This window comes from Eptatretus burgeri, chromosome 8, assembly GCF_056783735.1.
Source record: "Eptatretus burgeri isolate ZD-2024b chromosome 8, Ebu_testis_v1, whole genome shotgun sequence".
In the NCBI taxonomy this organism is placed as follows: Eukaryota; Metazoa; Chordata; class Myxini; order Myxiniformes; family Myxinidae; genus Eptatretus; species Eptatretus burgeri.
In genome coordinates, this window is record NC_140968.1 from 68,515,516 (window position 1) to 68,531,915 (window position 16,400).

The following is a 16,400-nucleotide window of genomic DNA, read 5'->3' on the forward strand; positions in this document are numbered from 1 at the left end:
TGGAGTGACCTGGTCTGAAACGAAATTGATGATCAGAAATCAAGCCATTGGAGAAGAGGAAGGATTTGATGTCTGAAGCGATGATAGATTCCATAACCTTGCTGATGATTGGGAGAAGGCTGATTGGTCTGTAGTTGCAGGGATCTGTTTTTGCACCTTTTTGTGCAGGGCAGTGATGTTTGCTGATTTCCAAGCAGATGGCAGATGACCTTGGGCAAATCATAGGGTGAATAGAACAGAGAGAGGGTGAGCAAGAGCAGAAGAGCAGGCTTTGAGGACACGTGGGTTGATGCCGTCTGGACCGGTTGCAGAATTTGAGTCGAGGTTTGAGAGCAAGCTTCCACCTTGTCAGGAGAAAAGGATACAGACTCCAGGGACAGTTGGGTGCGACTGGGTAAAGTGGGTAGAGGAAGTGATGGGTTTTGGACACAATATTTAGCTGCAAACACCGAGATTAGGCATTCAGCTTTTTCACGTGCGGTATCAGCAGTGCAGCCTTTTGAGGTAAGGGAGAGGATGGAGGGGGAACATACACCAGAAACAGATTTAATTAGACGCCACCAGGATTTTGAGGCGGGAGAGAGGTTTGAGAGTTCAGACTTGAGATGAGAAAGATGTTGTTTTCTGGCTCTCCTGAGGGTAGATACTCTTAGGAATTTGGAATTCGATTGCACACAACATACAGGTTGCTTTAGTCAGCTATGTCGATAAGTGCTTGTTCCCGAGATAGCATTTTCCGGTTCCGGGTTTGGAGCGACGAGAGGTCTCCTTCGGGGCTCCCTGCTGACGTTCTCAAAGTTAATTTCCGGTCGTGATTTGTCCCGTTTTAACTGTTTAATCTCCTCACCTACATGTTACTGTGTGTTCCAAGTTCGGTTTTGTTTCAAAAATCGTGCTATTTTGTGAGTATTTTTGTCGACGTTCTTACCTGGTGTTTGAGGCAGAGGCCGAGGCCTTGGCCTAGGCTTGAGGCCTACTGGTTCCACTCGGTGTTCGATCGTTTTTTACTTACGAAATCTAAAGATTTCGTAAGTATATTGATGACTTCCGTCCTCTGTCTGTTTGTTTGTGTGTTTGTGTGTTTGTTTGTAGGCATGACAACTCCAGAATGGAAGAAGCAACCAATGTCAAATTACACCATGTGATTCAGGAGGGTGATGGCCAGCGCTGATTAGATTTTGCTCAAAATCGGTCAAAGATCAAGGTCACAGTGAGGTCAAACATAATTCCGTAAATTCATGTGGAGAAATGGAGTATTTTTGTTTCGCTCGACGTAACGAGTTTGTTTTAACTTCAATTTTAATTTTGTCTTCGGCTTTTGCGATCGCTTAGGACGTTTAAAACTCGGTTGTGGAAATTCTCGTAAAAATCGGATGTTTTGGAGACGCTTTAAGATTGTATAAAGAATATTTCACTCGACGCGTCATGGGTCGTCCCATGATGCAGTGCGCTCGAGCAGACGCGTCGTTGAGTCACGTTAAGGTTTTGCGTGTGCGCGCTGACGATGTTTTCGATAAAGATGGTGTTTAGAAGTCTTTTTTTATTCCAATAAAGGTTATCGTCGCATGCCTGACTCGCTAAGCCGTCAGGTTATGTAAAGATTGTTGGTGGGTGGCCGAATATTACGGTTTTGTGACTTTGATAAAATAATATAAAATAAAAAATAAAATAATTGCTTGGAGAAATGGATATTTTTGCTTCGGTCGACGTTACGATTTTTGATGGTTTGGTACAGAATAATCGTCGAAACTTCTGGTTTGCGTCGCTACCTTCTCAAGAGACAGCTTTTATTAGACAAGGTCAGAGGTCAAGTTGACGATTTCGTAAGTACCAGTCTCTGACTGCTTGTTTTTTTGTTTGTTTTTTCTCCCCATTACCTTCAATTTCTATCCTCCCCATTACCTTCAATTTTCATCCTCCCCACTTTCCAAACATCCCCCATTCTCCCAACTAATCTCTTTCTTATCTCAAAAAAAAAACCCAACAACAACAACAACAACAACATGCTCACCTTCTCCCGATTCTGCTTCTTCTTTCTCTGAACTTCCTCCTCGTCTTCTTCCTCGATTTTTTTTTTTTTTTCTACACTTCCATGACCTAATCTGTTGAACTCTCTCAAACATTAATATTAACAACAAAAACGATCTTGTAATGCTTCATCTTCCTCTCTCACACATGTGGTACTCTTTACTGTTTCACAATGCATTATTCTGCTATTTTAACAGACTGCTCTCATTTCGAGCTCTCCTTCATTCCTTGCCTAAAAAATCCAACTATTACAGCGCTTCTTCTCTCCATTCTCTGAATTTGCCTTCATTGCATCCATCAAGAATTGTGTTAAATCGCATCTCTGACCTAAAACTTTTAAAAACCACAGTTTGCCATGGATGTTCGCTTTCCATCAACCATTCTTTTTTTCCAACTTCAGTGCCAACTCACCCCCTCACCCCTCGCTCTCACTCTCAAAGCAGCCATCCCACTCTTCTCCCTCCAAGCCTCCCTCTCACCTCTCTCAAAAATTCCACCCCTCACCTTTCTCCCACCTTTCATCCCCCTCACTCATCCTTCTCAAAGTTACCCCCCTCTCATCCACCAAGCTGCCTCCCTCCACTGCCCTCTCACTTCCATCTCTTCACTCCACCTCCTCAAATCCTCAACTGCCTTCTTCCTTGTCTCTTGTCCCCCCCTCTCCCCAAGCACCACAGAGCCTTTTCTCCTACTCATTCGGCCTCCTCCCCGAGCTATTCTGCAATACCCCACACTCTTTCAACAACCCTCCTTACCTCGCCCCCCCCTCGTCCCTTGTCCTCCCCTCCCCCTCCACCTCCTGCACCCAAAGCCTCCTCCCCTACCTCTTCATTAAAAGTGTGGACCTCAAATATCCGGGGCCTTCGCTCAAACCTTTCAGATCTTTCCTTACAGGTTGCCACTGACAAACCAGACATTATCTGCCGAACAGAAACTTTCCTCTCCCAAGACGTGTCTGACTCCCAAGTATCTCTCCCGGTTACTCCCTCTTACGGTATGACAGACCTGAGCCTCGTCCTGGTGGAGGTGTTGCTCTCTTCATCAAAGACTCTATTCCTCACTCTCCATGCACTGCTCTCACTCCCCCACACCCCCAGGAATACCTCTGGCTTCGGCTTCCCCTCCACTCCCACCTCATGTTTATATGTGTACTGTACCGTCCACCGAACAGTGATGACTCCATCTACACCTCACTATCCGAAAACATGGACCATCTTCTATCTTCTAATCCAAACTCTCTCTTCCTCTTATGTGGTGACTTCAATTGTCATCATGCCAGTTGGCGAGGTGTGGGTACCTCTCTCACCTGCCATGGCACCTCAGCAAAAGCTTTCTGCGACTCATTAGGACTGACTCAATCGGTCAACTTCCCGACCCGGATCTCAACCAATGGTACTCCATCTCTTCTGGATCTGATTTTGACAAATTTCCCTGACAATATCTGCTGCTCTTCCTTCGCTCCAATCGGTTCTTCTGACCACGTCCTTGTCAAAGTGGACATCTCTCTGGCTGTTATCAGAGAACCACCTCACCGCCGTCGAGTCTGGCATTTCACTCAAGCCGACTGGCAGGGTCTCCGAACAGCCATCAAACTTCCAGACTGGTCTCCTATCACTACTTTCTCAAACATCAACTCATCCTGGGAATTCTTTCAAAGGAACTTGCTCTCCCTCATGCACAGATTTATCCCCTCTCGTGTTCAGTTGTCCTACCCTTCCTCCCGCCCTTGGTTTACTGAAGCTTGTGGCGTGGCAGTTGTCCTGAAACAACTTGCCTTTGCCTCATGAAAAGCAAACCCAACTGAGGGCAATCTCAGTTCCTTCCACAAAGCTCGGAACAAGTGTGTATCTACCCTCAGGAGAGCCAGAAAACAACATCTTTCTCATCTCGAGTCTGAACTCTCAAACCTCTCTCCCTCCTCAAAATCCTGGTGGCATTTAATCAAATCTGTTTCTGGTGTATGTTCCCCCTCCATCCCCTCCCTTACCTCAAATGGCCGCACTGCTGATACCTCACGTGATAAAGCTGAATGTCGAAACTCGGTGTTTGCAGCTAAATCTTGTGTCCTAAACCCATCACTATCTCTACCCACTTTACCCAGTCGCACCCAACTGTCCCTGGAGTCTGTATCCTTTTCTCGTGACAAGGTGGATAGCTTGCTTTCAAACCTCGAGTCAGATTCTGCAACCGGTCCAGACGGCATCAGCCCACGTGTCCTCAAAGCCTGCTCTTCTGCTCTTGCTCACCCTCTCTCTGTTCTTTTCACCCTCTCATTTGCCCAAGGTCATCTGCCATCTGCTTGGAAATCTGCTAACATCACTGCCCTGCATAAAAAAGGTGCAAAAACAGATCCCTGTAACTACAGACCAATCAGCCTTCTCCCAATCATCAGCAAGGTTATGGAATCCATCATCGCTTCTGACATGAAATGCTTCCTCTTCTCCAATGGCTTGATTTCCGATCATCAATTTGGTTTCAGACCAGGTCACTCTACCCTGGATATGCTGCTTCTGCTCTCCCATCAATGGATGGAGGTCCTCAATGCCAGACAGGAAATCCGAGCCATATCCCTGGACATATCACGTGCTTTTGACAGTCTGGCACCCTGCACTACTCACCAAACTCTCTTGCCATGATATTCAAGGCCATCTCCACTCATTGCTCGCTGACTTCCTCTCCTGTCGCAGTCAACGTGTGGCGCTAAATGGAGTTCTTTCATCCCCTCTTCCTGTCCAGGCTGGAGTTCCTCAAGGTAGCGTTCTGGGCCCTGTTCTTTTTCTGGTTTTCATCAATGATCTCTCCGACTCTCTGGAAAATCCTCTGTTTCTCTTTGCCAACGACTCCACCCTCTGCCGTACCATCTGTCATCCCTCAGACCAGCAAGCAGCAGCTTCTTCGCTCACTGCAGATCTGGGTAAAATCACAAACTGGTCCAATACGTGGAACATGTCTTTCAATCCAGACAAATCTCACACTTTCACTATGTCTCTTCGAAAGGACCGTTTAGAAAACCCCCCCATCCACTTTCTCAACAATCCTCTGGAAGAAGTCTTTTCTTTCAAGCTTCTGAGTCTCACTATCTGCCATGACCTTTCCTGGTGAAGTCACATTTCCAACCTCGCCTCAAAAGCCAGTCGCCGACTGGGAATCCTCCATCGTGCAAAGTCCTTCCTCGGCCCTCCTGAGCTCCTGACCACTTACAAAGCTTTTGTCCGTAGCCTGATGGAGTACTGCTCTCCCCTCTGGGCTGGTGCTCCTGCCTCCCACCTTTCTCGGCTTCACGCTGTCGAAACCAGGGCATTTAAGATCATCGGCATCTCCTGCAATGAAGCTGAGTCTTTGGGCCTCTCACTCAATCACCACAGATTGGTCGGTGGTCTTTCTGTCTTCTACCGACTCTTCTCCAGCCTTGCCCCCCCTGCTCTCTCTGCGATTTGTCCCCACCACATTTCCACTGGGCGCTCAAGGTTCGCCAACAACCCCCTTCTGGTAAAACTACCAAAATCATGAATCACTGCTCATCTTCACTCTTTCATTCCTCTTTTTTTCCCGCCTTTGGAATGAACTTCCTCACTGTATTCTTTCCCATTCTTCCCTCCAGGCTTTCAATACAGCTGTTCACCACCACCTCTTATCTTCCCCCATCCAAATCCTCGATCTTTTCTAACCCTGATAATCCACCCAAGCCCACTTCCTTCAATTCCCCTGCTTTCCTTCCTGAAAGTCCCTGTAATGTCCATCTTCTCTTCGCCATGCTCCCCGTCCCATCCGCATCCCTCTCCCTTCCACAGTTCACCTAATGTGTCTGTTCCCCACTGTTTTGTCCCTTCCACTCTCGCCCCTCTTGTCTCATGCCCCCTTGCTGTGAGTTGTGTGTTAGCTCTCATACGAGCCTCGACCAAGGTATACAAAAAAAAAAAAGCTCGCCTTCCATTTTTTAAATGTTTAGAAATCGATTGGATGTGCTGCGGATCGATTTAATAGTTAGGGAGCGAACAATGGAGACGTCCCTCCCCCTCTTCCGCAAAGAGGAAAAAGAGCCCTTCCGTCCCGTGATTCATGACGTCAACAACTCCCTCCCTCCCGTGGTTGAGCGGGGGGGTGGATCACGAGGGCATGAGTCATGCCGGGCGCGGGGGAGGGGGGCAGAGAAGGATAAAGAAGGAGAGCCTTTCTTTGTTCGTGTTCGGAGTTGAGGGGAGTCATTCAGCAGGCCGTCGGGTCCTGCTTGGCTTGGGTTAGGGTTAAGGCTTTTGGAAGGTTTTTGCTTCTGCTGTGTGGTTGTTCAGCAGGCCGTCGGGTCCTGCTTGGTTCAGTAGTGCTTCGGCCACGGCTTGGCTCGGTAGGCTTTTTGGAGAGCTGCTTTGTTTTGGAAGAAAGTTGAGCCGGTTGCTGGGCTCGAGCTGCGAATGGTGGCTTCTTCTTCTTAGTTCGTGAAGCTCTTTGTTCTCCGTTTGGTTCCCGGCTTGGTGCGACTCATCGACCTCTTCTTGGAGGTGGTTCCTCGGGGAAGCGACGCATCGACGGGAAGGATCGGCGCCTCATCTCACCAGCACGTGTTGAGAAGTGCGGGAGGATTCGCGGGAGCTCGGGAAGGATCGCAGCTCACAGCGATTGGATCCAGCTCGCTCTCGCTGGAGCCCGGGTCCGAACAACTTGAAGACCACACGAGGTGGAGAGGTTCGAGATAGGTTCTGGGTTTCAGCTCACCTGTCCTCCGAGCTGTAGCTCGTTATTAAAGGCCTCAGCCACCATTTCTTGGGTGTGTGTGTGCGAACGTGTGTCCGTGGGCCCGTCTAATAAGTAAGAAATTGTTAAGTGCTTTGTGTGCTGTAAATCTTTGCATTGCATTTCGTATAGTCGGAATAGTTATGCTATTACGTGCTTCCCTAGTTCCCCATTATTTTTAATAAATACCCCAATTGTTAAATGTTTTCAGCTCGTCGCGTCGATTCTTTCATTGACTGAGCATTTCGTGTGTTGGTAGTTAGAAAGCCGTTGGTTTGCCATAAAAGGGAGACATTTGGACCGACGGTTCTCGGCGATTAAGCTGCTCGGAATCGCGCACGGGACATGCTCGCCTCGGCAGTTTGTTCCGTACCAGTTCCGTCGAGGGTGGACTACCCCGGTAGTTGGATCACGTGGCTATTTAGGTACATTGAAGATTGGCAATCGACCCTACCCCACGTCATCTGCCCATTGCCGTATTTCAGTTCTTGTACAAGGACCCGTCGACTCGGACTTATCCGGGCGGCGATCGGTCGGGCCGACTCGACTTGCGGCTCCATTCAGAGTGGTCGGTTCGCGGCCGACCCCGGCACCGTAACATTTGGTGTTCAGGAGTGCGATTCGGCCCCCTCCGCCCCCGTAGCAAAATTCACGGAGTCGGATCGGGGGTATACGGTGCAAACCCCCGCGTGTCCCCAAATTACGTGCGTTATAAATTTTATTCCCAGCACTCAAAATGTTCAGCGAAGGCGAGCCAAGCCAGGTGGGTAGTGAGGTGGATGTAGAGTTAATGGAACCAGAGTCCGAGGACGAATTCACCGTGCAGGACTCCGTTATGCAGGTTGAACTTTCGTCGCAAATAAATGAAGAGCCCGTAGGGGGCGCAGAGGGGGCGGCGGCTTTTGACACCCCCCCCCCTCCGTCAAATTCCCTCCCCGCTCCCCAGCGAAGTCACGGCCGACCAAGGCGATTCAGCTTCATCGGGTTCGGCTGAAATCAACCGGGTGGAGGAAATGTTGATGCGGATGATGCAAGCGATGAGGGGCGATATACAAGCCACGAATGACAAAATGGATGGAATGGATGCAAATATGCAGACACTGAGGGGTGAAATGCAGAGCATGTGATTGAATCTCCAGCAGGAAACAAAGGGGAAATTGAAAGCAATCGGGACGGGCATAAGAGGAATCACGGTGGCACCACGTGTTGCAGCGAATGAGCTCGGGGGGAGTGTGGATTGTGTCGGTCCCCCAATGGAGACCGGCGAGGTCACAATAATAAGGGAGACGTGTTGGGCGAGACTCGTGGAGGTGACTGAGAAAGTGACGGTGACAGAGAGGGAAAAATTAAATGGGGTGACTGAGACGTGGAGGGAGAGACACGTGGAGACGAAGGAAATAATAAAGGAGGTTGCGGTGACAACTACGGAGATGCAGGAAATAGAAATAACAGAGACACGGGAGATAGAGGAGAGAGGGGGTGAAGTGGACGGCACAAAGGACGAACACACACACATGGAGGTAGTGGAGGACAATTTGGGTGAGCTGGTGGAATGTGTTGGGACCCGATGCAAGCAGCAGGATGGCCTCCTTCAGTAACGAGGGGAGGGACTGTGCCCCCTTGAGGCGGATCGCGACGAGGAGAGTCCGGTCGAGCCTTGCGAGGTAGAGGGGGAGAGTGCTGTGAATGGGTGCACACGGAGCTTGGGGGGTATGGAGACCCCGGGAGCGCTTGAGGTAGCGCAAATCCCCAGCGTGGTCGTCACAGCGTGTGTGGTTACGAGTGTGGCGAAATGCGTGCTGGAAAGCACACATTGTGTGTGTTTTATGGCGTGTGTAAGTGATTTCCCGTGTGTGAGTGAAACCCCGTGTGTGAGTGAAACCCCGTGTATGGAAGGAGCATGATGCGTGAGTGAACAGGTGTTTAAGGGAGAAGCTTCGTGTGTGTGAAAGAAACCGCGTGTGTGAGGTCGCGGTATGAAAGAGAAATGGCGGTTGGTATGCGAGAGGGCACAACCGCGTGTCCGAGTGCCATGGTGGAGTGTGTGAGCGTCAGTGCACATGAGAATGTGCGCGTGAGAGTGCGACAAAGATGGTGCCTGACGAGGGACAAAGGCCGTATAGCGGCCGTAGTGGTTTCGAGGACCGTGCCGGATTGGCACAGCAGCGCGCACGGGCTCCGTGCCGTGCTTTGCACGAGGCCGCCGCATGCGCGCCTGCGCGATTGAAATCTGGTCCGGAAGCGCACGCGGTGTATGTAGCCGATCCCGCGGACGGACAAAAGGTAGGGTGGAGTGTGAATTTGATTCGGACGGGTTCTCCGGGCAAGTGTGTTTGTAAAGCTCCATGTGGCCTGCGTCGCACGTTCTGTTCGCAGAGTGTGCGAAGCGGCTCCCCCGATGCGTTATGCGTACCCCGGCTTGCGCGAGAAATCGTGCAGGTTCAGGGTGCGAGTGACGTCATCGGGGATTCCGCGGCGCGGGTTACGGACGGGCAGAGCACATGTGCTCGCGTGGGGAACCCCTCGAACGCGGGGCTTGCTTTGGGATGCGCAGTGACGTCGTGGCTGCATGGTTGAAATCCGGCAGAAGGGAATCCCTGCCGGATGTTACCGTCCAAGGGGACGAGGTGCGCGAACAGCTGCCATGACGTCACGGGCAGGTTGCGAATTTCCGCGCTGGTGTGCGCAGGAAAAAAGAAAAGAAAGCCTCGCCACTTCGAGTGGACACGAGCTCCAGGCAGGGGGTGGAAGACCCCCTTGCTTCGGGGACACAGGAAGTACTAGTTAGGGGGATGGGTTAGCAATAGTTCGACCGGCTTCATGGGGCAGGGAAAAGGCTTCATGGAGCCCGTGGAATGGATTAGTTGGAGGGATTTCAGGTTAGATTTAGGAAATGGGTTTTTTTGGATTTTTGGAGACACGGACAGACTGGAAATGTGTAGTGGAGACGTAGCCTAGCTACGTAGAGTAAATGGAGCGTGCATGAGTTTTAAGGGATGACGAGGGAGCACGAGTTAGTCAGGGGATTTAGTTAGAGGATGGCAGTATAGAGTGTTGGTGTGAGTTGCGAAATGGAAAGTGTGTGTGAGGAATGAGTGTGGGACAGTGGGCCCAAGTGTGTGAGTGGAGCGAATGTGGTATGCAAGGTGCGATGACTGATTTGGGGGGAGGAGTGATTCTCACCCAAGAGACCTGGGGTCAGTTTAATGTTAGCTAGTGGGTCGTTAAATTTACTAAAAGGAGGTCGTTTTGTTGTTGGTGTCGAGAGAAGGCACGAAACCCGTTTGGAGGGGTGCAAGAGTTCATGGACCGGCTCGGAGCATGGCTGTGGAAAGGTGAGTTTTGTTTAGTGGGCACCGGACTAGTCGGCCAGAGTAGGCCAAGGGCTCAAGAGGGGCCGGGATAGTGTAGTGGGCACGGGCGACCCTCAAAAAGGGACCCGGGGCATTAACACGCCATGTGGGCATCAGAGGGGGGCAATGCCAGAGAGGGCAACCCCCCGCATTTATAGGGAGCAGCTTGGCTCGGAGGCAGCCTGCGGGCCTGGGGGTGCCATGGTTGGAGTTCAGCAGAGGGGGAGTTCCTGCCAGTTGAGCCACGCTGCCCAGCCAGGAAAATGTGCGAGGGCACGAATGAAAATTTGAGGGCAAGGCCCAAATTTATAATGGACACCAACACAGGCGACGGGAATCATTGTTTTTAGAACTGATAGTTTAAAAGTGAGGCGTTTCTGGAAAGCCCCGGGGTAGTTTCAGGTGTAATAAATGTTAGGGTAGTTAGATGTACCCCCTTCACACCATCCATCCCTTCGCTCGTTGTAGGCTGCTGGTCTCACCTTGGTAGATCGCTGAACTCTGAGGAGGCCATTCTGAGGTTTCGTTGGGCCTCAAGACAGGACGCTAGTCTCTCCCTATTCCCCTCCAGAGAGGGAACGTAGGGGTTGGGAGTAGGCTAGGCTGACAGGATAGGATAGCCAGACAAAGACGATAAAGGGGGTTAGGGAGACAATTATAAAAGGGAAATAAAAATAAAGAGGGGCTAAATTTTGTTGTGTTTTGTGGCAGATTAAGAGAGTGGGTATGGACAGAGACAGACAAAGGCGATAGAGTGGGGGGAGACAGTAGGCTAGGTCCGAGCCCGCCTTCAAAGCGGCCGGCACCACCGCGCTCCCTCCAGACCTGATGGAACCACACCAGAGGCCGGCCAGCTTCACCTGCCGGCCTGTTGTGCTGTCGCCGCCTGTTCTGCATGGACTTGCCTTGCCATGCCTAGTTTGCCTGCCTCTGCCATGACCCCATGCCTGCTCGCCCTTGTTTGCATTTGCCCCTGTGTCCATATATCACCATGTGCACCACAAACCCACTTTTGCAAGGACTGCTCTGCAGGCAGCCCGTGTATCCACCATGCTCATTTGTGTTTTGCGACCATCTCCATCCATTCCCCTGCATCAATGAACTTTGAAATGACTTTTACCTTCTCCCCTTTCACAGATCACAAGTCCTGGGCCATGGTTAAGTAATGGATTAGTCAAATGAAAATTGTAAATACGTGGAACCTCACCTGCATGTTTGTTTTAGCGCCGGCAATTTTAGTTAAGTTGTCCGAATGAGTCTGTGAGAGTTTGTTTAGTTAGTTACGTAGCGCATTAGGTTATTTATTTTTGGGACACGTATAAAGAAATGTCGCACTCAGGGATCCGAAGGTAGAACGTACTAGGGGAAAACTTACACATACTGGGCACACAAAAATTTGACGACTCGGCACGAGTCTGTAAAAAGGGGAGGGGTGGTGTTATGAATTTGGAATTTGATTGCACACAACATACAGGTTCCTTTAGTTAGCTATGTCGATAAGTGCTTGTTCCTGAGATAGCTCATCTTCCATTGTTTAAATGTTTAGAAATCGATTTGATGCGTTGTGGATCGATTTAATAGTTAGGGAGCGAACAATGGAGACGTCCCTCCCCCTCTTCTGCGAAGAGGAAAAAGAGCCCTTCCGTCCCGTGATTCATGACGTCAACAACTCCCTCCCACCTTTGGTTGAGCGGGCGATGGATCATGAGGGCATGAGTTCGCATGAATTGAAGGTCGTCACCCCGGATAACTCTGAAGTCAACGGGTCGCTTCATGGACCGTGGACGCCAATATTTCAACCGCGTAGTGTAGGGTTATTCGTCTTTAGCCAAAATACCTAAGTCACGACGCGATTTAAACTACCGGGGAAGCCACACCCTCCACTGACTTTGTCCGAACCGAGTCACTGTTACCGACTCGGATCCAGCGTAACCGAGCGGGAATTACCAAAGCCGTGCCGGCCCAAATAACAATTTACGGCACAATCGGCCTCACTATAACTCAAACCCGAACCATGCTAGGCCAATGAGAGAAAGCACAGAAAACGAGCTGGTACATTTAACAAGAGGGTTTATTTTACAAATAATAATCAGGGAGGGAGACACAGAGCAGGGTTATACCGACTAAAATGCAATGTACAATAAGCAAGGCACTTATGCAGTTCTACTTATAAGACTGGCCACAGACAGATGCACACCCAAAAACACACACCCAAATAGAAATGGTGCCAACTGGCCTTTATTCAGACCCTCCAGCCACGGAGGATAGGCAAGCTGGGGGTTAGAGTATGGTCGGGTACCTGGCCTCCTCGTGCGGTTTTACCGACCCGCACTTGTGGAGCTCGGAGTCCGTGGAAGGGAACGGGGATCCCCAGCTCGAGCATTCCAACACAACCCACCACGGTGGGACTCGAACCCACGAACCAGAATCCAATGAGCGCAGCCAGGATCCTACGAACGACCCGGCCAGCCACGAACGATGACCGACGACCAGGAGAGCCTAGCAGACGAGAAGCAAGGAACGACCTCCAAGGAACCCCCCGGATACAGTTTGTGATCCTTCTTATCCCTCCCCTGTGCGGGGTGGAGGGATCCACTCTCTGGTAACTCGCCTCCGAATTGGACGGGGTGTTTTCGGGTGTCGTGGCCAGCCGCGATTGGAGGAGGGGCATGTCGGCATCTCGGTGCTCCTCCCCCGAGAGAGGCCCTGTTGTCTTCCCCACTGTCGACAGGGGAGACATTCTTCTTTGATGGGGCGGAGTCAGAGCTCCGAGGCGAGGGGGCTCCGCCCACGTCTGTAGACAGAAACACGTGCGTTATGGCGCTGTGGTGTGAAGTGAAAGTTGGGCGGGTGAAGCGCTTGTTCACCTGCAGAGTGGGAGGAGGAGTGAAGTGAGGGTTTTGATGGCGTTGGTAGATTTAAAGATGTAAAAAACCTGACTGATAGAAACCCGCAGCGCACTCATGAAATTAACCCATTAGACATAGGGGAGGGATTCTAACTATCCACATATACTTGCTGAGATAACTGAACTATGGGACTGCTGACTGTCTGTGTGCAAAAGGCTTCCAAATTTGTAACACTATAACGTCCACCAACTTATGCTGGCAGATGAAACGCCCAGTTTAATGTCCATCTGAGAAATGGCACACACATTGATGAATCGCCACGCCCGTGAAACACCGAGATGTCAGGGTTAAAACCCAGGCTGGACTGCTTCAAGGCGAGTGTGCCTACCTCTCAGCCATCCTGCCAGCTCTGTGGAAGATCTGAGGCATTAAATGGAACGAATGTGCTTAAATTGACGTGTGTGCAATGTGAGCAATTATTATGATAAAATTGTGTATATATATATATATATATATATATATATATATATATATATATATATATATATATATATATATATATATATATATATATATATATATATATATATATATATATATATTTAATACTTCCACTTGTTGTGGTGGCATGATTTCATGCTTTCAACTTGCTATGATCAATGGTGCATTGCCACTGCTCCCAAGTATGGGGTCACTAATGATGCAATGCCCCTATTACCAGTTCACTGGTACTCATTTCACTGACCTCGGCAGGATGACAGGCTCAGTCAATCCTACCTGGTGTTGATTCAGCAGCCGACGGGACTTGAACTCAAGACCCTAAGATCCCAAGCCTGCCACCCTAACCACGAAGCCAACACCAGGCTTAATTGTAAAATAAATATCCCCATGATTCGAGACTTGAAACTCCCTGTACATCAAATCTTGCACACATAGCCTTATGATTAGCTGAGCCCATGGCACATTTGAATACCTTGATCTGCATTAATTTTGTGTTTGCCACATGGTATTTTCATCCTTGTAATCCTTGTACAACCCTTTTTTTGCCTTTACCTCACTCCCCAATCCATGATCTTTGGGTAGGTTTTGAATGCCGCTGTGGCCATTTGTTCTGCGGCATGCACCGTTACTCTGACAAGCACGGTTGTCCCTTCGACTACCGCCAGGAGGCGACAGAACGACTTCGCAGGGAAAACCCTGTAGTAGTCAGCCAGAAGATTCACAAAATCTGAACGAGGGATGAAGGGGTGTTTACGGGAGCGATTAAAAATCTGAACGTGGATTGAGGCCGTGGTGGATGAAAAGTTGGTGATGAAGCCTCAGAAACATGATTTTTGCAATATGAAATGGGGATGGGCCCAATCATTGACAAAATTTTTTTTTGCTGTCCTGTAGGCCCTATTTTTATTTTTATTTTTATTTTTATTTCCCTTTCATTTATCCATCTCCATCTCTCTCACCTCTCTCTTTCTTCTCTCTTCTCTCTTCTCTCTTCTCCCCTCTCTCTTCGTCTCTGTCTGTCTGTCTGTCTGTCTCTGTCTGTCTCTGTCTGTCTCTGTCTGTCTCTGTCTGTCTCTGTCTGTCTCTCTCTGTCTGTCTGTCTGTCTGTCTGTCTGTCTGTCTGTCTCTGTCTGTCTGTCTGTCTGTCTGTCTCTGTCTGTCTGTCTGTCTGTCTGTCTGTCTGTCTGTCTGTCTGTCTCTGTCTGTCTGTCTCTGTCTGTCTGTCTCTGTCTGTCTGTCTCTGTCTGTCTGTCTCTGTCTGTCTGTCTCTGTCTGTCTGTCTCTGTCTGTCTGTCTCTGTCTGTCTCTGTCTGTCTGTCTCTGTCTGTCTGTCTGTCTGTCTCTGTCTGTCTCTGTCTGTCTGTCTCTGTCTGTCTGTCTCTGTCTGTCTGTCTCTGTCTGTCTGTCTCTGTCTCTGTCTGTCTGTCTGTCTCTGTCTGTCTGTCTGTCTGTCTCTGTCTGTCTCTGTCTGTCTGTCTTTGTCTGTCTCTGTCTGTCTGTGTCTGTCTGTCTCTCTCTCTCTCGCCCCTCTCTCTCTCTCGCCCCTCTCTCTCTCGCCCCTCTCTCTCGCCCCTCTCTCTCTCGCCGCTCTCTCTCTCTCGCCGCTCTCTCTCTCTCTCTCTCTCTCGCCGCTCTCTCTCTCGCCGCTCTCTCTCTCGCCGCTCTCTCTCTCGCCGCTCTCTCTCTCGCCGCTCTCTCTCTCGCCGCCCTCTCTCTCTCGCCACTCTCTCTCTCTCGCCACTCTCTCTCTCTCGCCACTCTCTCTCTCTCGCCCTCTCTCTCTCTCGCCCTCTCTCTCTCTCGCCCTCTCTCTTGCCCCTCTCTCGCCCCTCTCCAGGTCTCTCTCTCTCTCTCTCTCTCTCTCTCTCTCTCTCTCTCGCCCCTCTCTCTCTCTCTCTCTCGCCCCTCTCTCTCTCTCTCTCTCGCCGCTCTCTCTCTCTCTCTCTCTCTCGCCCCTCTCTCTCTCGCCGCTCTCTCTCTCGCCGCTCTCTCTCTCGCCGCTCTCTCTCTCGCCCCTCTCTCTCTCGCCCCTCTCTCTCTCGCCCCTCTCTCTCTCGCCCCTCTCTCTCGCCCTCTCTCTCTCTCTCGCCCCTCTCTCTCGCCCCTCTCTCTCTCGCCCCTCTCTCTCTCGCCTCTCTCTCTCGCCCCTCTCTCTCTCGCCCCTCTCTCTCTCGCCCCTCTCTCTCGCCTCTCTCTCTCGCCTCTCTCTCTCGCCCCTCTCTCTCGCCCCTCTCTCTCGCCCCTCTCTCTCGCCCCTCTCTCTCGCCCCTCTCTCTCGCCCCTCTCTCTCGCCCCTCTCTCTCGCCCCTCTCTCTCGCCCCTCTCTCTCGCCCTCTCTCTCGCCCCTCTCTCTCTCTCTCTCTCTCTCTCTCTCTCTCGCCCCTCTCGCCTCTCTCTCTCGCCCCTCTCTCTCTTTTTCTTTTTAATGCCATATTCCTTTTTTGTGTTTCGCTCATACCCTTCCCTTTTCCTTGTAATGTCCGTATTCTTATGGTATTAAGTACATGCCTGGCTTTCCTATTTTTATCTTCCATCTCCTCCCGTCAACATATAATCTACCACAACCAGTATTCCCACCACGTTCCCTCATCTCAATATTCTTTTATCGTATCAACAGTAAAGTTCACCCTGCTGCCTCTTCAAAGAATGAAATATTTTTGCTCGTGTTATTTTTTTTTGTCTGCCACTCTAAGGTATAAATAAATTTAAATTGAGGTAGATATTTATGCGGTCAGCCAATCAGCCGGCTGCGAGTTTGCATGATCCACGGCAGATGGAACGCAACATCCGTGCGAGGTTTCCATCACTTGCCCAGTTTTCTTTTCCTTTTTCATGATACCTTGCATCGTCCCCAACAAGTCGGCGCAGCAAGCGGACAGGACATTGGAGGCAAACGTACAATTATCAACACGGCAGCATTGCCCGTCTGCTTCGGGTTGAA

At 50.3% G+C, this 16,400-nt stretch overlaps 1 protein-coding gene across 10 annotated transcripts in view; it reads left to right on the forward strand.

The window, feature by feature from the left end:
• Positions 1-14,513, forward strand: part of LOC147021960 (AN1-type zinc finger protein 6-like) — a 62,773-nt gene extending 48,260 nt beyond the window's left edge. For all 10 annotated transcript variants that reach the window (XM_085892446.1, XM_085892440.1, XM_085892442.1 and 7 more), the window contains one exon: positions 14,042-14,513. In XM_085892446.1, the coding sequence (XP_085748572.1) occupies positions 14,042-14,190 (149 nt within the window). In that variant the 3' untranslated portion in view covers positions 14,191-14,513. The remainder of the gene's footprint in view (positions 1-14,041) is intronic.
• Positions 14,514-16,400: the final 1,887 nt, after the last annotated feature.